The following is a 23,241-nucleotide window of genomic DNA, read 5'->3' as shown; positions in this document are numbered from 1 at the left end:
CTAGACATTTCTCAGAGGAATATGATTCTGATTTGCAGGAAAGAACGCTCGCTTTTTGTTGTTAACAATTATACCAAAACACAGTTTCTTAGTTACTAATAGCTGGGCCAACATGGCTCAGGATAGACTGGAGATTTTTTAGCAGAGTCCCATGCTAACAGATCCACAAAGGGCTGCCTTGACCAGTGCTGAGGTACTTTGCATTTGATGCAGACAAACCCAGACATTTATTCAGGAGTAAACTCTCCAAAGCAAAACTGAAAGGGTAGGCAAGAGAAATGTAATCCATTTTAAAGTTGCTAGGAATATGAAACTTTTAACTGTGTGCAGCTAATCAGCAATATTGCCTTCTAAAGGAAAATCAGAGGTGCAATGTCTCATCTCTGCCATGAACCACTACCATCTAGCCGGTGTAGGTTGGTACTACAGAGCAAATCCTGGCATGGTTCAAGATCTTACTGTTTCTCCTCCTCCCATCACCAAATCGCTGTGTGAGAACATGCCTGTCCCAAGCCGTGCCAGGCAGTCAGCATTGCTATGGTTAGGACCACATAGCTCAAGCAATTCCTACATGTCATCGACACATAGATGAGACCTCCAAAAAGTGCAGGTTCCACAGCTCCTCCTCCTTGATGCTTCCTACTGCCTTCTTAGATTTTTCCCCTCAATGTTCAGATGACCTAAAAAGCTTGGCACTGAAAAAAGTTAGTAACTCTCCTCAGATATACCCAGGATAAGTAGGTTTTGGCTTATATACAGTCTATGCAACTGCTTCTGTGGTCCCTATAGAACTGCCATGCCAAGACCAAGGAAACCAGAAAATCCTTAAAGCTGATCAGATCCATTAAAAGAAATAGTGTTTAAACATACGTGGGCAGTAAAGAAAAAAAGTTATCACTTTCACCAGCCTTTCCATACTACTGAGTTTTGATTCTCAAAGACTGAGTTAACATTAGTAAAATGTGAATTTGGTTGACATTTACAGAACTATCCATGTGTGCTAGGTGCTGAATTTCCATTTCGCTGTCACAGAATTTGTACTTCTTACTTGAAAGTCTATCATTAAGCCCTCGTTGCAATATTTCAAACATTAATGACTATCAACAGTTTATTCTTCCCCCATTTAACCTTTCTTTCAAAAAGTGCAGGCAAAGGAAACTGCATACAATTGAGTGTATTACAGAAAATTAAGACTACATATTTAAACACATGAAATCAAGACATACTAAAATTAATGGAGTAGGTATTTAGGTGCTGCCTTTGTGTGTCTTATATTAACTCAGAATGAGGCTTAAAGTTTTCTAAATAACTGCAACTCTCTCAAAAAAACTTCAGGTCAGCAATTACAGTAACATAAATATGCAGCCATATACACAGACACTACATAGAACATTAAAGTGATATCCATTATCATTGTGTCTTGATTTTCTTATACTCTAGGGTATTTGCCCTTAAAGCACAACTTCCTTACCAGCTCATGTCTTTTTTTGCTTTTAATTTGGGATTTAATACACTGACAGCAGCCATAAGAACATATGCTAAACCAAAAGGACTAAGGGATGCTATCCTGACTGTGGGACCAAACAACCCATTGTCCCAAATCTGTATTATCATATGATATCTGAAGATGAGCATGACATCATATGGTATAGAATGTCCCTTTGGTCAGTTTGGGTCAGCCGTCCCCGCTGTGTACCCTCCCAACTCCTTGTGCACCCCCAGCCTCCTCGCTGGTGGGGTGGGGTGAGAAGCAGAAAAGGCCTTGGCTCTGTGTCAGCACTGCTCAGCAATGCCAAAAACATCTCTATATTATCAACACTGTTTCCAGCACAAATCCAAAACACAGCCCCATACTAGCTATTATGATGAAAATTAACTCTATCCCAGCCAAAACCAGCACAATGAAGAACAACTGAACCCAGTCAAGCCTTATTTCAATGAAGGAAGGACTTTATATCTTGACATACAAACACTAAATCATTTTTTTAGAAGCACACGTAGTTCTTTCTGAGCTTTGCTGGCAGAAATATTATCTTTGGTTTACTGTAAGAGATGCGACTCAGCCAACAGACACTCCAAGGAACTATAAGGCACCTGGAAAAGGTAATTCTTTTTTGGTTGATTGCCCCATTAATTCAGGTAGGAAATGTGTGCTGGAATGACTGTCACTCTATGTCTGGCTAGTACAGTCAGCAGCAGAGGTGCCTAGCCCAGAAAGGTCAGCATTCCTCATTTGCGAGGTTTACATTTTTGAAATTTACAGTAAAATATATCAATTCAATGGGCTTTCCCAGCTACTCTATCTTTTACATTCTAAGCGCCAACACTAGCAATTTTAGCAGCAGCGCAGCCAGTAACCACAGGATCATTTGCATGCTCTGGGAAGGAAGAAGGACTTGAGACAAGTGATGGCACTGATCCCATGCCCACAGCCTACATGCCACCATGTTTCTTGCTAAGAAAACTCTATTGCCCCAAAATCTGTTAAATAATACTTGCAGTGCTACATATCTACTCAATATCATCCAACAAATTGCCCCAGGGAAGGTTTTAGGTCTCTATAAGCTAAGTCACTAGGACAACATGGAAAAAATCAGCCCCTACAAACCAAGACATCAAAACAAATACTGATTTTAAAAGGCTTAGCTTCAGAAACTACAAAACTTACAGCTATGAAAAGCTACAAATTACTCCTGTGAGAGGCTTGTAATCAGGGCTGTAGACAGGGGAGTTCTTGTGGAAATGAAAATTGTTTATGAAAATGCAGATATCCCCAAAGTCATTTCTCTTTAACTATTGCCTCAACAGAGAGCCCTCTAATTGAATTTTCTCCATTTGTGGTTTTTTTTTGCTTTCTCTCTTCTCCAGTCATTATGGGCCTCTATTTCATCATTATCTAAACATGTGAAATCTCCCCAGTCTACAGGTTTTTTAATTTTATAGCTTCATGGAAAATGTTGTTCTAAAATTGCAGTTCCAAGGCACTAGATCAGCATGTGGAATGTTTGCCCCCTGTATTAACTGAATCAAGTGGATAAAATTACCATTGTTTCAGTACCGCTTAGGTAGTAACACGGCAGAACGTATCCCCTTCTTATATTAAACCTCATTGGGGCCTTCCAGGCTGCTCTCATTTTTAAAGAGCTAATATGACTGATGGATACTTCAGAAGAATGAAGATAAACTTTTGAAAGCATCACTTTAAATGGCTTTTATTTGAATACTGATCCAATTTATTTAACTTTATTTTTCTTGCTTAAGAGATATGATGGTGAGAATGAAATATGTAGCTAGCAGAGCTCATGTTTAAAAATTAAACACTTTGGGAAAAAAGTTAAAAATTAAACAGTTAGAAAAAAATTAATTAAAATCGTGCTGTGCCTTTACAGGGATTTTTTTTTCAAGAGTGAATAATAAAGCTCTACAATGAGCTAAGAATAATCTTCTAAGTTATAATTAATTGGTACATACTTGCTCCTATTTAAAGTATGTTCTAACAATTGGAGATACCCTTATAAAATTGGACCGTAATTATTTATCTTCTGGGCAAATTGTGTTCTAATTTTTTAAAATGTAATTGCACACAGTTTAGACAGTTCTTTGATTAAGTGACAAATTTCAATACCATTTAGGATACTATTTGACAAAGAAAATTAATCAGAAACATTATTCTTTATTTTTGCAACTATTTAACATTTAACTTAAGCCTATTTTTCTTGATGACTCTATTTATAGTCTTGTTTAATAGGTTAAAAGGCTCAGATAAGAAATAACAACGAAGTAGTAGTACTTCGTTGGCAGATCTGTCATACAGATTCTGTTATAAGGAACAGTACCACACAAAGTTTATTTTTTAAGATGGCATTCCCAAAGCTTATATTCCCATTGTCTATTACAAACTCCAGGAGCCATGCTGCTGGCACCACCGTGCACGGCGAGGAGGGGAGCATCCTCTGCCATAGCACGCGCACAGTCTGAAGAGAAAGGGCACAATTTCCCCTTGAAAATTGATGCACAGAGCTGTGACGGGCTTGACATCCAGGTGGCTGTCACACGTTGAATTCGGGGGATATTAACCGAGGATGTGGCTACTCAGGGTACCTGTGGCAAAGCTATGCACAGATGTCAGCTCTCCTCAGTACCAGTCTTGTGCTTCTGAGCTTCAGGTATCACGTGGGTCTGACTGAGGCATGCAGAGAATACATCATCCCTTGAGTGATGGCTACTGCTATCGCTCCGTTCCCTTCCTATGGCAGATATCCCATCACTGAACATTGCGATGAGCACACTCAAGCTCTTCAACACTGATTTTAATGACTGAGTGGCGAGTTAAGCACTTTGGAAGACTAATCTCTGAGTAGATACGCCTTGTTTTGTCCTTTCTGGACAGTTTTTGCAACAAAAATATGGTCCTTTCTGATCAATTGTTTTGCAGAGTTGTGGAGAGATCGTTCCTGAAGGAGAAAATTGGAGATGAATCTATCTAACTTCTAAGGAATGCAAATTGATTACTGTTAATCCATCATTGCTACATATAGGCTCATTTTATTGTGATCACACGCAGAAGTCAGAAGGTATAAATGCTACCTGAACTAGCTGCCCCACAAAGCCCAGTTTTGTCCTTCACAAGACAAAATCCTCTCTCTTTCCAAACATACTCCCCAGATGGTCTTTCAGAGACCTAACTCCTTGATTAACTTGTGCACTCAACAGTGTTTTCTTCCTCCTTAAACAGTTTTATTGACTTGAGTGCATGATTCTACTCAAATGTTGTAACAACCTATTAATTAGTTAAATCACTTCAGCAACATTGGCTGACATTAGCTGGCAAAGCTCCAGTAACATTTCAAAATGTATGAACAGCTATGCCTGAATTTTTTCGGTCATTAAAACTTCTAGGGGTTGAGAACACAGAAGAAGGGATCCATTTTACTGTTTTACATTTATCAGACATTCATGTGTGAAAAAAAATGAAAATAGCTCTCATTTTTTCATGTTTGCTGCTAATGATTTCCAAAAATAGCTGGTGGGCATCAAACCCATAAAAAAAAGCTAGTGCCTCTTCCAAGCAACTAACAAAAATAATTAACCTGTTGGCCACATTCCCACAAATACTTATGTAGCTGATTAAACTTAAGTACATTTATAAGTTGTTGCAGGACTGCAGCACTAGTGTGCCCATGTGAAACAAAACAACAAAATTATGTATCTCAAGTCATTAGAGAGAGAAATAAGGGAGGAGGATAAGGAAAGAAAAAACACTTTGTTTGGAAAAATATTTGATTTTCTATCACCTAAGCCAGACTTCTTTGAAATTATCTCAATTAATGACTGGTAATTTTTTATTTACCACTCCCTCAGTCTATGGATAGTTTCATTTATAGACACGTTATAGTCTCCTCTACACTCCTGCAGTGCCATTTGTTTTTCTGGTGGCATTTCCATTGAGTAGTTACAGGTCCGTCCAAGTAAGCACACTGCCAATTTAGGCAGGTGGATGGACATGAATCCGTTGTTCCTTGCAGAGGAAATACAAATTCTGCACAAGCAAGTATGGAGATTTAGTACTCTCAAATTAGGCTCGTTGGTTATCGTTGGCTTTCATTACTTGCACCTTTCTTAAGACCGTTAAAGAATTAACTAGTGTTCCTAATAGTCACAGCAATGTGACGAAAGTCTTTGAGATGGCAAACAGAATTCACTGGCTAAACCCATATCCACATTATTACACTTAAAAAGATTAAATGAGGTAACTGAATACAAGAATGCAATCATCCAAGATCCTGATTTAATTTTTTAGTAACCAAAAGTGGTTCATCTGCAGTACAAAACAACACACGGATGTGTTCTGACTTGAAACCCACAGATTGAACAGGAAAATTCATGGCATATTTTCTTTTCAAAGATCTCTGACCCCACCTCAGCACATCGAGACTTCTCAGAACAACCTGGATGATTAGAGACCAGAACAGTTTCAACATATCTGAGCTTGCATTCAGGATCATCCAGCAGTCTCTATTTCTGCTCATTCACAAAGACAGACAAATGCAAACTTCATTAACCCATGAGCTATGGAATGGATGCTGACTTCAGTCTAATTCAGTGCAGCAGCCTGTACTCCACTGCTAACATCATCTATTCATCTGAGCATTGCTTTCCTTAAAAAAGAAAAAGAAAACCCATGCCTTCCTACCTCTTGTGTTAGAAAGTGTAGACTGAACATACATTCAGAATTGCAAAAAAAAGAAAAAAGTAGTAGAAAGAAGCTAAGTATTGAACATTAACTCTACTTATCAAACAGCATAATGTTCTTAGCTCTGTTGATCAGAGATTAGCAGATTGTTATCAACCATAAGATCAGCCTAACAGGTGCAAGGACAAGAGACAGCAAATTTGCAAACATCAGAATGCAACCCTCACTTTACACAAGCTTGATGTGGTAGAATATTGCATTTTTCCATCTTTTTTCAATTGATGATATCTGCAAGGCAGTATTCCAAGTAAACAAAACTGATCAGCGGGCTTGTGACAGAAGAATAATAGTAAAAATAGTAAAAACTGCATTAAACCTAAAATCACCCCAAAGTGCTATGAAGCCCAGATCAATTAAATGCATTTATTGTAAGTTTTCTAGGGGTATTGAGGCAATTAATTAAGGTATTTTGTTTCCCTTTAAAAGACAGCAACTAATAAATAGCAATGGTTACATTTCTAAAGAAGAAAAAAATAAGAGCAAACTGAAGTGGTTACGACTAGCTAGGGGCCTTCCAACGGGTCCAGTAACGTCTTCGAGAAACTTCGCCACGTAATTGTGTCTGATGCAATACTATCATCTCCCACTGCTCACTGCTCCATATTAGCAAAAGAATAGCATCACCACAGCTCTACTAACAGAACCAGGATACAAGCACTCCTTTTTGCTGCTGAAGGCAAAATCAGCCGTCTCAGTTCAAAGCAGCTCTTTCACACGTTCACATGTTCACGCTATCCTGTCTAACTTTGCCTCAAGCGAGCATACATCCACAGTCCACTTTGCCAGCAGAAATGTGTACGTGGCAACCTGTAGCTGATGGATGGTAACAGTAGCTGGAAGAAAAATCACGCCTGCACCCACAGAGAGGTTTGCAAAAACATGCTTGTGTCTATGGATAAGTTATGCTTTGAGCCATCATAACGTGTATTCACATGTTACCTGTTACGATATCTCCTGTCAGGAGTTTACAGGCTGCAGCTCTCCACACATTCATTCCTGAACCTCAGAAATACACGTTTCCTCAGTCTATCCAAGGCAGAAAGTCTGAAAATGCTAATCCTCTTAGAAACATGTTTTTCTTTCAGAATAGATACACAGTGAAGGTTAAAGAGGTTAACAAGGCTGATTCTCAAGCTCAGGCAGGCATTGTATGGTAATTTTGTTAATTTTTTAGGCTGAACCACAATGCTGTTATATCTAAGGAGTGTGAATAATGTATTTCTTCACACATGAAAGAGCTTCACAGGGATGAGCTCAGTTAAATGAAGGTAGAAGCAAACATCTTAATTTTCAGTGAGCAGTAGCTTCTCTTGTACAGCATTCTGCTGTTGACTGAAACCCAGCAACCTTACATTCTCAAACTACAAGGGAAATTTCAACATGCTTATGTTTTTTACTAGGTTTGCATTCTTCTGAACACCAAAATGGAAGTTTCAAGGGTTTCCATTGCTCCAATACAAGAGTAGCATATATCCCAACTTAACAGAGTGAAAATGTTTGCCTTTATATCAACTATCAAGTCCAAAGTCAACGCAGACTTTTAAGCAAAATGTGCCATTTAAAAAGAGCAAAATTACTTAAATTCCTTGAGTAAAGAGACAGTAATGCATACCTTGAAGTCTAATTTGAGATTTTCAGCTGCAAGAAATAGTCACTTCTTTTTTAGCAACTGCAAGGATTAAAATATTGTATAATTCCTAGACCAGTACAACCAGATGTCTCCTTATAGGCTCTTCTACATGTGATGTTATGTGTTTGGTTTGCTCCTTGTAGAGCCAAACTTCTTTTTTAGAGTTACGTTCCTTGTTTTGGCATCACGTTTTGCCCTGCAAAAGTGGTAGTGAGCAATACCACCTAAAGCCCTTTCTATACTGAGTAATCTGGTATTTCAGGTACTCAAGCCTCTCTCCCTCAGATGTATGCTCTCATCTTTAGGCTGGAGAGCTCTATTATTTGTCTTGCTAATGAAGTAAATCCCAGTGGCTGAGCTTCAACTGGAGGAGGAAAGTGTGTTGCAGTGTCTTAATTCTGTCCCAAACACCTCACAGATCATCAGGGTGGTCTTCTGCATGTGGCAGATGCAGGGCTAAGGCACTAAACTGAAGCTCTACCACAAGCTCAGAGCTACTGTTTAAAAGGGGGTTGAGGAGCTGCTTCTCTGCCAGCTGTGTTTGAAAAGGAGCAGACCTTTTCCTGCTTTAGTGACACTTTTGAAACGCATCTTTTGCAAGGACCCCTCACTCTATGATCACCATTTACATATTAATTTGATATAGGTATCTTTCTCCTGTAGTGCTGGACCCTAAGAGGGCCCACCCTCCCTTCACAGTCTCATGTTAAGAGGCTCTTCACTCAGCACAGTGGCTGCCACCAATTTCATTTAGAGGTTCCCAAATCCCCTTGTAGGAAGTGTAACTCCAAGTGTCTGATTCTGCCCTGTGAGCCAGGTATCTAAAAATGAAGCACTGCAACACCTAAGTCACTTTAGAAATTCAAGCCTTCAAGGCTCTCAGCTGACTTCCACTTTCATGCATGGAGGCTAATGTTGCAGATCACATGTATGGGGTATTTTTACTAATTCCGTAAGAAAATTTGCAGTGCTACGGTTGGAAATCTAATGGCTTTTTTCAAATAGTGCTGGAAACACAAAGAGGACCTCTGGATTTGTGCTATGAATGACCATTATTTTACTTGGTGAACAGCGGCAAGTTATTTGCACAGTAAAGAACATGTAATTACAAACAGTAACTGATTATTATGATTATTTCAATCCCCTACAGTGAAGAGTAGATGGTAATTAATTTCTGGACCTACCAGACTAAATATAATTACTAGAAACCACAGCAACTGTAGGCATATGCTGGTAAAACAGAGTTAGATGTTACTGTATTTGTTTATTACCCAACACTTTATTCATAATTAAATACTACAAGTAAAACAGAACTTCTAAAAAGCCATAGACTAAAAACATGGCTAAAAAGTTCTGAATTTTAGCATTTGTACAGTATCATTAATTGCACAGTCTCTGTTATGCTTATTCGAACTTTAACTGCAGTAACTGCCAGGGAAGCAAAAAACTTTCTTTACATGATTTACAGCCCGTGCATTTTTGTGGTATTTAATATCACATATTAATTTAATATTACCCTAATTTTGTATGGATTAGAATCTTGGGGACACAAACCGAATTCCCTAGTCTCATTTTGGGGTCTACTGCTTTAAAGAATTTGTGTTCTTTCCAACATGAACTGCTTTTAAATTAGCTCATTGTATGAAACATCTCGTCTTCCAGAATAAGGTTTTTAGGAGGGGATGGGTGGAAAGGTTGCAAATTAGCCTTTATTTTTACTCTTATAGTCTAACTCAAATTATACCTGTATACAAAAATATCTCAGCTCTCTGGAACTCTATCTTTGTGTTCTGGCTATGCAAAACCCACTAAGACCAGGCTTTCTGCAACGCATCAGTCAACGTCTTTGTTCTGTTTCAGAAGAGGGAAGGGTATCTACAAGAACTTTTAGAGTAGTTTTCAGCAGATACAACTTTACCCATTGTTGACAAGGAATGGAACAGGCAAGGATACATATAGTCTCTGTACCTGTCACCGGCTTTCCTCACCAGGAGTTGTCAGAGAAGTCTGGAGAAAGAGGAGCAGCATGAATTTCCCCTTCTTTGTGAGGGAACAAGCGCTGAGGGATTCCTACAGATGCTGAGGTGGCTGTTTGCAGCAAATTGACAAACAGCTGTTAAGGGCATCAAACTGAGCAAAACACTTGAATTATGAGAAAGAATACAAAATGGCGCCTGTTGGATGTGCTCTCCACATGTATCTTGCACTTACCTGCTTGCCCTCTGCACATGAGCAAGCTATTGTCTCTGGAGCGCTAAAAGAGGCAGAGGTATGACTCAAACACAACGTTAATTAAATTCTCATTGTAGAATCATCATAATTTTCCTGGTGGAGAAGCAGGGAAAACAGCCCCTGCTTTATTTTCAGGTTTCAATCTGAGTTGGTTTAAACTAAGAAAAGGTGATATGGAGTACCTCTCATGCAGCAGGAATCTGAACATTCCTGAGAGAACATTGACAGACCTCTACAGACATTGTTACTGTGAAACACAAGCTAATTTTATGTCTACCGAGCTGCTATTACTAGTAGCCTTTGCAATGTCTTTTCAATGTAAGTAGATATGAAATGAGTCTGCTCATATTACATTCAGTATGTGAGATTGCTCTGAGAATAGCAACTGGTAAATTCTGAGGTAACAAATCCTATAATCTTAAGAAATAAATAAAAACATGTCTCTGTCTTCTTTGCAAGTTGCACCCCTATTTATCAGCTGACCATCAATCTGTATTCTGTAATTACATTATTTGTTGCAGCTGTTTCTCAAAACCATAGAGTTCCTTTGGAGAAATGCACTGCTTTAACTTAGTAGCTATTCTCTTCCTCTGCCCTGCTGTGATGCTTTTATCATAATACCCGTCATATGCTGGCAGCCACAATCTTGTGCTCCCAAGAATGGCCCCACAGAAAAGCTAAGATGAATCTTCAGATGGCTCCTTAAATTTATTCCTTTCCTCTATTGCTACTGTTAGTAAAGCAATAAGCTTTTTTTTCCCCCCGATGCCTCCTTCAATCCTGTTGGAAAGGATGAAGACACAGGGTAGGAGAAAGCTTTGCAGGGTGACTGCTTTTTAACACTGAATAATGTACTGCTGTGCATGCTAATAGATGGTGCTAGGTTTGATTAACTAATTTTGCAAATGAATATCTAAGTAAATTACTTTTGTAGATTGTTTCCAATGATTCTTTCTCTTTAATCTCCTCTTTGAATAGTTTCATACTGATTGTTGCTGCTGATGATAAGAATTCATATAAAACCCTGGGCTATATATTTCATAGTAAATATATCTGCGATCATCTTACACAAGAACCACCCCCACACACACACATCTTATTTAAAGGTACATAGTCATAGTTTCAAGATAATTTTTTTCAGAAGTGTCAAAGTCATGTAAGAATGCAATTGCCATTAATGCTCAGTTCATGTCTGGTTTTAAAAGACACTCAGGTACTTATGTAAGTGGGTATGCCTGTAAAGGATTTTCAAAGATTACAAGACAGACAGACATATTTTAATTGTATACAAACACCCGATTGGTACAAGATGTCTTTGAAAAGTCCTACATGCTTATATGTATATAGAGATCTGATCCTTTTGCAGAGCTCATACAAGATCGGGCCTAATAATGTAAGACTTTTTCTCTTTTTCTTTGTTACTTGAAAGTAAAATGTATTCCTTTAAACCAAAATATCATGCGATGTACTTATGCAAATAATTCTACACCCACATTCCACATAACCAGAAAATCCATCATTCTTTCTCAAGAAGTCGTGGTCTTAACCTATACTCTGTACTTATCTCGTTGTGCATAGATCACTATGTACCTAAATGTTTGTATTTTCAGTAATTAAACATTTCTTAGATGCTTGCCTTTAAAAAATAAGCTTCATACACCATCCACGGCCTGTGTTCCGTTGTCTCAGCTGAATAAACCTGCGCCTGGACAGCCTAACTTACATATTTGCTGTCAAACCACTACAGTGCTGCTAACACTCAACACATCACCTATCATACTATCCCCTCTCTGAAACCTTACAGGAGCTTCTCCACATATCCCTGAATCACATTAATTTCCAAGTCTTCACCCTTAAGTACTTCATAACATCTCCCTCAACTACATTGTTTCATCTCCTTTTTTACCTCTCAGTCCTTCCGCCTCTAACCTCTCTCACTTCTTTAATTACTTAGCACCTTCTGCCCTCTTGCCTTGACACAGGCTCCGTGTTTGTCTGTCAATGCGGTGTTCACTCATCTTTCTTCCTTTAAACCCCTCCTTAAAACCCATCTTCTTGCCTTCCAGCATGTAATTACCTGACAGTAATTTATCAGGAGCGGGCAGAGGCAACACGGGTGTCCCCTCCACCCACTCATACATGCGAAGTCAAATAATTCATTCAGAAGCCCCACAGACATTTTTAAATATCAGCCAGCGACCTCTGCTTCCTGCAACACCACTCTGCAAAACGGGGCACTGCGGATGGGGGCAGGCAGGAAAGGAAGAGCACGCCGGCTGTATTGCCACTGAGTAGGAGAAATGGGAAATATACATTTCGGTTCCACCTACCGGTTCCTATTGCTAGAAATCCAATCCGAGATTAACGTTGCAGCCTGCTGGTGACAGTGTTTGTTACCGAAGCTGCAGGCCAACATGATGACTTCCCGACGCAACTCTCTGTCCAAATTCAAGAATAAATAAGGCTGCATTAATGAATGTGTTTGAATGTTCACTAAAAGTTATTTCTTATAACAGTGGCAGGAACTGATAGTTGGGCAACATATCAGAGAGAATCCAGCTATACAAATCTCACTGTCAACTTAATGCCTACAGCTGCTGCAACAACTAAAGAAAGGTTGTGGACCAAAACCAGCCCCATTTATACTTATGCACTCTTCCCAACCTCTGTGGTCACACGAGCCCAAGTTCTTAAATATCCAGTGCAGTCAAATTTTAAATTAAGGCTTAGGAAATCATGTTGTCCAAACTCAGTAAAGAGGAATTAATCTCACAGCATCTTGCTCCTCTCTCTCTAACCCTAAACCAAATTTTAGGAGAGTGCATTATTACAACTATATCCTGCAAACATTAATAATCAAAAAAAAAATAGCAGTACTCATGTTGGTAGGATGCTTGAACAAGCGATTTGTTTAAATTATTCGTTGGCCATCCAAGCTTGAGATACATTGATGCAACTTGTCTTAAAATGTACTCCTGAGGGGGAAAAGAAAAATACATTCAGTGTTAACATTTATTTCTTATTTGAAATTGAAATACTATTGACCATTGAGTTTTTGTCTCTCTTTTTTACCCTCAAATAATGTCCTACTTCCCAAAGATTTTTATTTGCATTTAGCAAAGTGACATGCCCACATATAATCCTCCCTCACTGCTACAGTGAGAAGTAATCTATAGAACATCTATTTGATTAGATGCCTAGGATAAGGCAATTTATTGTTATACACCTCATCAATTTAAGAAGAGTTTCTTACATGCTGTTTTGAACTCACAATACACGGCTGAAAAGTTGCAAGAGTGTGAACAGCTTAATTTCTACTCTATGGCCAATCTCGACTACACCGTGCATGTTCACTTTTAAAAGAATATTGTTTTAATATCCATAGCCATGGCAAAAAAGTCACATAAGTACAGTCAATTGACTTCAGGATACCAGCCAATGTGGCTCCAAATGAGCTTTGTACATTTAATGACACTAAGTTTTAAGTTTAGGTTCTTGGTGTGCTTAAAGAACAAAACAAGCCCCAGATGTATTTTAGCTTACTTATAGTTTTTACACAGGAGACATATTTACATATTCTGGCCAGTTGTGAAGAAAACCACTGTCATTGTGTTCAGCATAATCTTTTGCCAGAGGACTTTGCCAATTTGAAAAAAGACAACTGAGATATAAAGAACCGCAGAGGAGAGCATCTATTTTATTATTGTGGATGCATGGGCATGTATATATGATGTCAACACACAAGGAGATTCATAGTGCTGCTCTCTCTAGCAGATATGTTATTCTGTGACTAAAAAGACTTTTTATTTCTTCTCCTATCACCTCTGCTTTCAAAGCTCTCATCAGTAGTAATAAAACACAACCCAGCCGTGAATTTTACAGGTTTTATTTATTAAAATTGTGTTCACTTTACACAGCCATGTTTAAAAGTGAAATAGCAATGGCAGACTTGTAAGAATTTTTCTGTGCAGTTAACAAGAGACTAAACATGCAAGTTATTTCCACATCATTTTATATTATGGCTCTGGTTTGAATGTAGGCCCACACTGTAAGTTCACAGAAAAAGAATCTTAATGTGTCTTTATTAATCTGTAGTATATGTTCTACAAAAATAATTTTCCATGTCAGCAGGTATCTCTGTGTATGTATATATAATATATATATCTCTATATGGACTTCTACATACATACAGCCATCCAGCCACCTCTAGCTTCCTGCTTTCTGAGCATGTGTGTCCCTGGACACACACACAAGCAAATACTCGTTTAAGAAGTAAAAAGCACCTTTAAGCATTTCAGGCTTTAAAAAGTTCCTTCATTTGAAGGCTTTACAAAATTACATAAAATTACAGTGTGTTGGCCATTGAAAATATTTAGACTATATAAAATTCATAGTGAATAAAAAAACCCCAAGAGTTTATAATTGTCACTGGCTTCAATCAAATCCTGTGTACTTCATCGAACATGCTTCAGCATAGCTAGGATTTTTTTTATTTCAGGTAAAATGTTAAAATGCTTGTCATGTCTATCTTAATTATCTACTGCTAGCAGTTACTGCTGTCCCTTCGGACCCAATTATGAATGGGCTTTTGATTCAATGGTGATCTAATCCTTGTTAATTAAGGTAACTGCATTGAATTCACCATGGCTTTTTGGATGAAATAACGACTACAAATCTTTACTTCAGTTGCATGCATCCTGTTCAGTTGTGCCTGCATTTGGTGTCCTTGCTGAGCTTGGGCATCAATCTAAATATTGCCATGGGGCTCCTCAAAAGAGAAAATCTGGAAATAGATTACTTTGGCTCTTTTAAGCGAAATATTTTATTTGCCATAATATTTTACAGGACGGATAATTGCCTTTCCTTTGACTAATCATATATGCCTCAAACAACAGTTATCGCTGTTCAAATGCAAATGAACCAAACCTTGACAATCGCTATGTTTAAATAAAGAATAATTAGGAAGAAAGCTAATATCCCTAGGTCATTTACAGTATCTGACTGGGGAATACTTCAACTCTTGGCTAGGAAAGGAGAGAGATGAAAGAAGGTGGGGAGGGGGACACACAGGGATGACACAGAGAGAAAGAGAGAAAGAGACTGTTTTTCTTACATTGAAGATGTTGTAGTTTTCTGTGCGGTCCAGCAATTTATCTAGAGGATAAAGAGCTCGGCTGGCAGCGTGCCAAGGCAGAAAATCCTTCTCCTCTGAAAGATATCTGATAATCTCCAAAGGAATATTCTGAGGCAAATAACCAGCTCTGCAAAATAAAAGAAGTTAGTATTAAATTGTTTTTGCAGAAGATACATGATGAGGCAAAAATGCCTTCTTTTTTTCCAAATGAAATTAAAAGGCAGAAAAACATAATAAACTCATCAGATTATAATGACATAACAGTCAACCTTCTAAAAAACAGCAGCTCAAAGTCTCTCCCAACACATGTGCAAGCATACTTACTGGATGAAGGAAGGCATGAAGACAGATGAAAGAAAACTAGACAAGCTATACCTACATTTTATGGATTCCTGTGGCTATAAAAGACATGAACAATGAAGTAACTGACTTTAAGAAAAAAAAAAGAAAAAAAAAAAAAAGGTGCTGCTTTGCTGATTTGCGAGATAGAAATCTGTCTGCATAAAATCAACAACCCAAGGCATTTTGCTTCAGAGAACATTTCTACTGGCCATGGGCAATTGGGAAGATCTAATGGAGAAGAAGCATCCTTTAGTTTCACAGTTCTCCTCCCCACTTTCTTCTCTCTCTCCTTTAGAGCTGCCTTGTCTTCTATCCACCTTAAGCCATTTTGGAATGAATGACTTTATTAAACTGAAGTGGCTTTCAGTGACATCACTGGTTAAGGATGTTTCACTACTTTCCACATAAACTATGTTTTTTTCAGGTGTTTATAAATCATTCAGCTAGAATTTTGCCCCATTTTTTTACAGTCATAAAGGACCTCTCCCTGCAAGGGAAAGAGTTTAACAGGGTTTCAGAAATGTGGGTTGTTTTTTTTTTTTTTTAGATTAATAGCTTTAAAATACAGATACAAGCATTTCAAAGCTGCTTTTTAAAACTGAGTACAGTAAACATCAAGCTTTGGGATTTGCACTCATTTTCTTTTTCAGAACAGCATTTTTTCTTAACTATCTAAACTGCAGAAACAAAGTGTAACCCTGTGGGTGTGAACTTTCCAGAAACACAGAGGTCTGTTCTTCTGATGCATGTGGTTAAATCCCAAGGGAGTTCTCTACCTGCCTAGACAGGAGATAAAGATTCTGCTTTCATTAAACACTTAAAATCAGCAAGTTGGATCCCACAAGCTTCAATTTAACATAGGCTACAGTATGATATCTCTTCATAGACTATTTTTCCTCCTTGTTGGTTGCGAATGTTCCCCTTAATTTCCATCACTGTCTGGTGAAGAGATGCATGCATATAGCAAACAAAAAAAATTATGCAGATTATGGAAATGAACCAACACATACATGTTGATATAATTTTTGATCTCAGTTGTACCAGCATATAAAAACTACTTTATCTAAAATATTTGAAATAGATTGTTCTTTTTGGTACAGTCCAAAACCATAGTTTCCTTGCAAGGTGCACCACGTCCATGCAAGCCATTGTTTTTCCACACTCTCTATTGGAAGAATTACACCCTCTTCCCTTCATGTTCTCGGGAAAGAAGTGAGTTCATGTAGCAGCTTTCAAAAGTATCTATCCCATGTCTTTACGATGACCCACTCTCCAGTCTGCTTCATGTCATCTTTGTCCACATTTTGTCAGCAAGGCTCTGCTCTCAATTCCAGTTACAGCACATAGTCAAGCAAGAAAAACAAGATCACTTGGGGAGCTCACTGTGGCACTTAGGAAATGACCAGATATGAAATGAGAATGGTGGTGCTCTTAGAGTGGGTGGCGGACAGAGTTCAATGCATCTGAAGACAGAGGAAGTAAGCTAACTATAAATTACTTCATTTTGTAGGTCTTTCTTATTTCTGAAGAAGAAGAATATCATCAAGATGAGTTCTAGGTCTTAATACTTTGTAAAGATGTGCAACCATAATTAAAGGAGCCAGAAGCAAGCCAGGTTGACTGCAGTTAAAAATCTTGGAGATAATGTTAGCAAAGAGGTAAACTAGCTTGAAGTTGCATAGATGTAATTAGTTCCTAATGGGATTTGTGATTATTGTTACTGATAATTTGATTGACATGAGAAAGTGTGGAATAAGGAACAAGAGGAATAGCTCTAGGAAACACGCTGCTTAAGGAATAAACAGACGAATGTTTATTATAGCTGCACTAATGGACATTTAGGATCATGCTTCTGAAATTAATTCTCTCTATGCTAAGCGCAAAAGGGAAATCATCACTGCAGAACAAACAGATTATTTCTTTTTAAGCTTAACTTCTTCCTAAAGACATGTAAGAAGTGAAGTCAAGAGAGATCTATCACTTATTCCTGAGCTTTTGGCCTTCCTAATCAGTTTCAAAATCATGATTCTTAGCAGATGATATGCTGTTCACAACAGAAACCGTTACTATCACCATTCATTGCTTCTAACTTCCAAATTTTTCAGTCTATTCAATTCTGTCTGCCTTTCCCCCATTCCCCACTGTGTTGGGTTTGCGTGGCAGGGTTTTGGTAGCGGGGGGGGCTACAGGGGTGGCTTCTGTGAGAAGCTGCTAGAAGCTTCCCCTGTGTCTGATAGAGCCAATGCCAGCCGGCTCCAAGATGGATCCGCCCCTGGCCAAGGCCGAGCCAGTCAGCGCCTCTGTGATAACATATTTAAGAAGAAGAAAAACACTTAGAGAGAGCTTTTGCAGCCGGAGAAAGGAGTGAGAAGATGTAAGAAACTCTGCAGACACCAAGGTCAGTGCAGATGGAGGGGGAGGAGGTGCTCCAGGCGCCGGAGCGGAGATCCCCCTGCAGCCCGTGGTGAAGACCATGGTGAGGCAGGCTGTCCCCCTGCAGCTCATGGAGGAAGGATGAGGGGGTGTAGAGATTCCACCTGCAGCCCGTGGAGGACCCCACGCCGGAGCAGGTGGAGGCACCTGAAGGAGGCTGTGGCCCGTGGGAAGCCCACGCTGGAGCAAGTTCCAGGCCGGACCGGTGGACCCGTGAAGAGGGGAGCCCACGCCAGGGCAGGTTTGCTGGCAGGACTTGTGGCCCTGTGGGGGACCCCACGCTGGAGCAGTTTGCTCCTGAAGGTCTGCACCCCGTGAGAGGGACTCCATGCTGGAGCAGGGGAACGATGAGAGGAGTCCTCCCCCTGAGGATGAAGAGGCGGCAGAAACACCGTGAGATGAACTGACCGTAACCCCCACTCCCTGTCCCCCTGTGCCGCTGAGGGGGGAGGAGGTTGAAGCCGGGAGTGAAGTCAAGCCCGGGAAGATGGGAGGGGTGGGGGGAAGTGTTTTAAGAGTTGATTTTATTTTCTCATTCCTCTACTCTGTTTTGCCTAGTAATAAATTAGATCAATTCCCTCTCTAAGTTCGGTCTGTTTTGCTTGTGACAACAATTAGTGAGTGATCTCTCCCTGTCCTTATCTCGACCTACAAGCATTTCGTTATGCCTTTTCTCCCCTGTCTAGTGAATGAGGGGAGTGAGAGAGCGGCTCTGGTGGGCACCTGGCCTTCAGCCGGGGTCAACCCACCACACCCACTTTTCCTAATGTTTCCCTAAGGGTATATTCCTTCTCACAAAACCAGATTATGGTAAAGTCTGAGTTTTTCCTGTGTACTCCTGAACTTCCTTCTCTTTCTGGTTATAACCCTTGAAGAGCTTATGCACAGTATCATTGAAATCAAGCCCCCACATCAACAGAATCAGTCCTGAGAGCAGGGACAGGGATGAGGGGAGGTCCTTGTGGATGACATTATTACATAAATGACAACAAATTCATCACTTCAGATCATGATTTTGAGGGAAAGTGGTTATAGCTGCTCTGATCAATGTTAAACTGTCTGTCAGCACATGTTGGGCAGATGTGCTTTAAGTACAGCTGCTGGGCTGGACCTCTGAGGGAACTTGAGCAGAGACATATCTAAAATCCTCTTGCAGAGGCATTTAAGATAGAAGCACTTCCCTGGAGAAAACAGAAGTGTTTCAGGAACTTTGCCTTGGCGGAATGTTCTATGTATTTTACACTATTTTATTATATGGATGCCTACAGAAAACCATGATAGCCCTATTCTTTCACCCTCAGCCACTAAGCCATGTTTATGAACCTCCTATCCAAATACAATGCACTCCCAGACTATTTGCCATTAAATAGTTCCTGTCAAGAGGCAGTGATGAATACATTCATTGGTTTACCTTTCTGTGCAAAATGTGGTATATAACGTATATGTTATAAAATATTAAATGCATACTACAGTCTAAAAAGCTTGAGGAATATTTTCATTCACAAAAAAGGAAAGAGTTTGATAATAGTAATGCCAAATAATAAGGTTGCTAATTTTTGGCATTCATAGGTGAGAAAACAAGATATAAGGAGAAGCTCTTATCCTAAACCATAAAAAAGATAAACCGTGAACCATAAAACCACTTACAGATAAAGTCCTAAAATCCAGACCACAGATCTAGAGGCTGTGTGAATTGTCCTGGGAGGCAGCATGACTATCATAACAACCAGGTCAGCAGAAGACAGAAACTAGCCAAAGCAGCGTGGCTGTGTGGTGAAGTATGCTCTAGTATCCTGCACCTTCACAAAGCACAGCAGCTGGTTTCTTAAGCTTTGTATTTTAGTACAATCATATTCTTTTACTTTACGCTGAAAGCTTGTCCAGCGCTAAGACTGATTTCAAGACTCCTGTTTCCCAGGGGATACTGCATCCAGCAAGATGTACTGGCTCACTTGAACAGTGGCAAAGTGAGTCACCAATCAAGGAGTGCTGGCATGCTTCTAGGACTCTCCTTCACTAGCCTGGAAGAACTAGGTTAGAGATGGTTACACAGGATCTGGTCAGCAAAAGCAAAATTTTTGCATCCAGTAAAGTAGGAAGGAATGGTCAAAGACTCAGGAGTGCCACAGGACTTGTGACAGACACCACCAGCTGGTGACAACCACTAATTGAAATAATTTGTGTCATTTATGGAGCAGGATAATAAGCAAGATGAGGGAACAAGGCACAACAAAGAATGAGTTCTGAATATCTCTGTAAACTCTGATGGAAAAACACAGACCTGCAGAAATGTTAAACAACAGGAATGTTTAACAATTATCATTACAATGATAAGAAAAGTAACAGTAGCAACCTTCCCATCAAAGGGAAAAATGTAAAATAATTTCCTTGTCATATAATTGTCAGGTAATATTTGTTCAAAGGCACTATAGACTGTAACATAAGTTAAGTACATACTCTACACATGCAGCTTGATTTATCACTCTCTCTTCCAACAATGTCACTGGAAGGTCGGTGACAGAAATCCTTATTTTTCTTGTGTCTTTTTAGCCATCAATCATATTGCTATCCTTAAAATGCAGCAAAAGTACAATCAGATACTGCCTGCCAAAGTCCAAATGCACGACAGCCAGGACTGAGACAAGATTCTTTTCCAGCTTAGCCATCTCGGAGGAAAATTGAAATACTGTCTGTCACTCGAGGAATAACTGATTATGGGCTATACTGAAATCAGGTAACAAACATAAACACTACAGAAATACTCTGATGTCCAATCTTATGTCTGGCCCGAAACAGTCACACTCTTTCTCCAGGTATGTCTCCAGGAGCCACATGAGAATCTTGCCAAGCACATATCTACAACCAAAAATACTCTGCAGAGGAATATGGGGTAGTCTTGGCAAGTATCGTAACAGATAAAATAATAGTCAAATCAAACAGTGTTGATTCATAAACAGTGGCTGAACTGCATGTCCATACTGATGTTCCGGTTAAGCATTTCTCAAGTGCACGTTAACAAGTTTACAAAACTTCACCTATAGCATCTGAAATGAAAAGGCTGGAAGCCACGTTAAGAACTCATCTAGTCTCACCGCTACCCAAAGCAGATTCATACCAATACCATTCCTGACAGAAATTTGTCTAGTTTTGTTTATATAAACCTCTAGTGATGGATATCCTAGAAGCACTAAAATTTCAGTACTCCTCAGAGGCATGGTAATATTATAACTCTGGTCTTTTGCCCTGTAAATATTCACAGAAGACTACTAACAGATCCATTTCATGTCCTGAAAGTACCTGTTCTTGATGTAGCTTCAGTATAAACTACAAAAAGCAGGGGTCCCTCTTTACTGTATTCTAGATTAGAGGGATTTGCTTGACATCACTGGTCACATAGAAAGGACCCTAGACTTAAAAAAGAGCCTCTACAAGCCATTTCTTAGCCAGCCTTCTCCATACTGAGTCATTTAAAAAACATGAGTACAAACCCAAAATTTAACCAAAAAGATCACATTTGAGACACTTTGTTGTTTTATCACGCTTTATATAATTGTCCTTACCCTTGAGTTTATCAGCATGTCAATCATGCTGTAGCCACTGTTACACATAAAAACTTTAGCATGTGTTAGAAACACGGCATCACATAAGGTTTGTCTTATCATCTGTGTTCCTAATTTCACAGTTGCCTGCTGAACTAAAGTGGAGAACAGAAGAGGAGCACAGACTAGCAAAAAGATCTGGTATAGTTAGTAGACAAGTTACCTCGAGACAAACATCCCGGTCCAGCAGGTTTTTCATGCCTAAAGAGGCTGCTGATGAACTGTGGTTAAAAGGTGATATCCCATTTTTATGACAAGGCCAGAGGTGTAAAAAGACCTTTCAAAAGTTAACATATATATTAAGTGGCTTATGACATTATATAATATCATAAGCAGCAACCCTTAGCAAGGTACTATCCTACTTACACTGAAGAAACTGCTAGGGTGGCCATTGCTACCGAGAAAAGAGGCAATGGACAGGAAAAGAAAGTACTGAACATGGTAATGAAATATCCCTCACAAAGCATTCCCACTAAAAATCTCATAGCAATCAAAAATAATCTTTAAATTACATGAGTTTTTAATGAGTCAGATAAAAGCAGGAGATCTAGATGATATTATGAAACATCAGTGTGTATTCAGCTGCATTCTGACCTTGATTTGTTCTTTATACTGAGCCGCTGAACTTATGGACAGATCCCAGCACATTCATTTTCCCCTTAGGGACAAAGTACCAAATGGTAGTGTAATTGCCAAGGGAAAATTATTACTCTGTTCTGAATTATTTCTATCATAAATCCAGCACCAGTCAAACAGACTCTGTCACAAAACCGACAGGGTTGCCGTACAGCGATGAGAGTCCCACACACAAGTGCGCCATAAATCCCTTAGTCCCACCACCCAACAAAGTCATTATAAGTCATGTGTTTAAATCAAAATTAGAAAATCCAAGCTGGCAGCAAACTGGTCTGCATTGTTGAAACAATGGAAATGAGGTGATTTACTTGCTGCTGGTTTAAAACTCATCCTGCATCGTCTGTTTCTTATGAAATATGTAAAACACGACTAGCTTTTTGTCTGGATAATTTTGAAGGGGGAAAACACAGCTCTTCAGAACATAGATGTGCAATTCAGATTAATTTCAGTTCTGTTTCTGTGTATGTGCAATATATGAATAATTAGGCCCATAAAGGGACGGTTTAAAATAAGTTAGGATTCTTATTCATTGATTCATTCTCTTACTTTTAAAGTCGAGTGTGTGGATTAGAATAATTCACAGAGAAACTGGTGCCAATGAACATTCACACTTAACTATATTTGGCTTTTTCTAACCCTATTCATTTCTTCTGGCCGTACCAAGGACTGGTGCCCCTGCTGATGTATTCAGGATATTCTTTCCCACAGTTCTTTAACAGCGGTTCTTTGGCAGCCAAGTAAAAACAGGTAAGTTGAAACCTGACACGTAAAAAAAAGCGTTGAGCAAGGCAACCCGTGCAACAGGGAAACTAACTCCCATAGTCACAGATTTCACTTTCAACTCCTGCAAGACTAGGAAGTCAAAGATTAAAAACTTATGATGACTGGCATCCATGTTCAACAAGGGAAGCTGGAAGAAGAATGTTTTCTCATAGAAAACTAATGTGCAACCTGAAAAAGGTCCTGTGATCTCCAGTATCAA

At 39.2% G+C, this 23,241-nt stretch overlaps 1 protein-coding gene across 2 annotated transcripts in view; it reads right to left on the bottom strand.

Moving 5' to 3' along the window:
- Window positions 1–23,241, bottom strand: part of TRHDE (thyrotropin releasing hormone degrading enzyme) — a 222,951-nt gene that overhangs the window by 16,257 nt on the left and 183,453 nt on the right. For both annotated transcript variants that reach the window (XM_054807940.1, XM_054807947.1), the window contains 3 exons: window positions 15,229–15,376; window positions 12,993–13,090; window positions 12,446–12,553 (listed from right to left, as the gene is read on the bottom strand). In XM_054807940.1, the coding sequence (XP_054663915.1) occupies window positions 12,446–12,553; window positions 12,993–13,090; window positions 15,229–15,376 (354 nt within the window). The remainder of the gene's footprint in view (window positions 1–12,445; window positions 12,554–12,992; window positions 13,091–15,228; window positions 15,377–23,241) is intronic.

Source organism: Grus americana, chromosome 1 (assembly GCF_028858705.1).
Source record: "Grus americana isolate bGruAme1 chromosome 1, bGruAme1.mat, whole genome shotgun sequence".
In the NCBI taxonomy this organism is placed as follows: domain Eukaryota; kingdom Metazoa; phylum Chordata; class Aves; order Gruiformes; family Gruidae; genus Grus; species Grus americana.
This window is presented reverse-complemented; position numbering and strand designations above follow the sequence as displayed.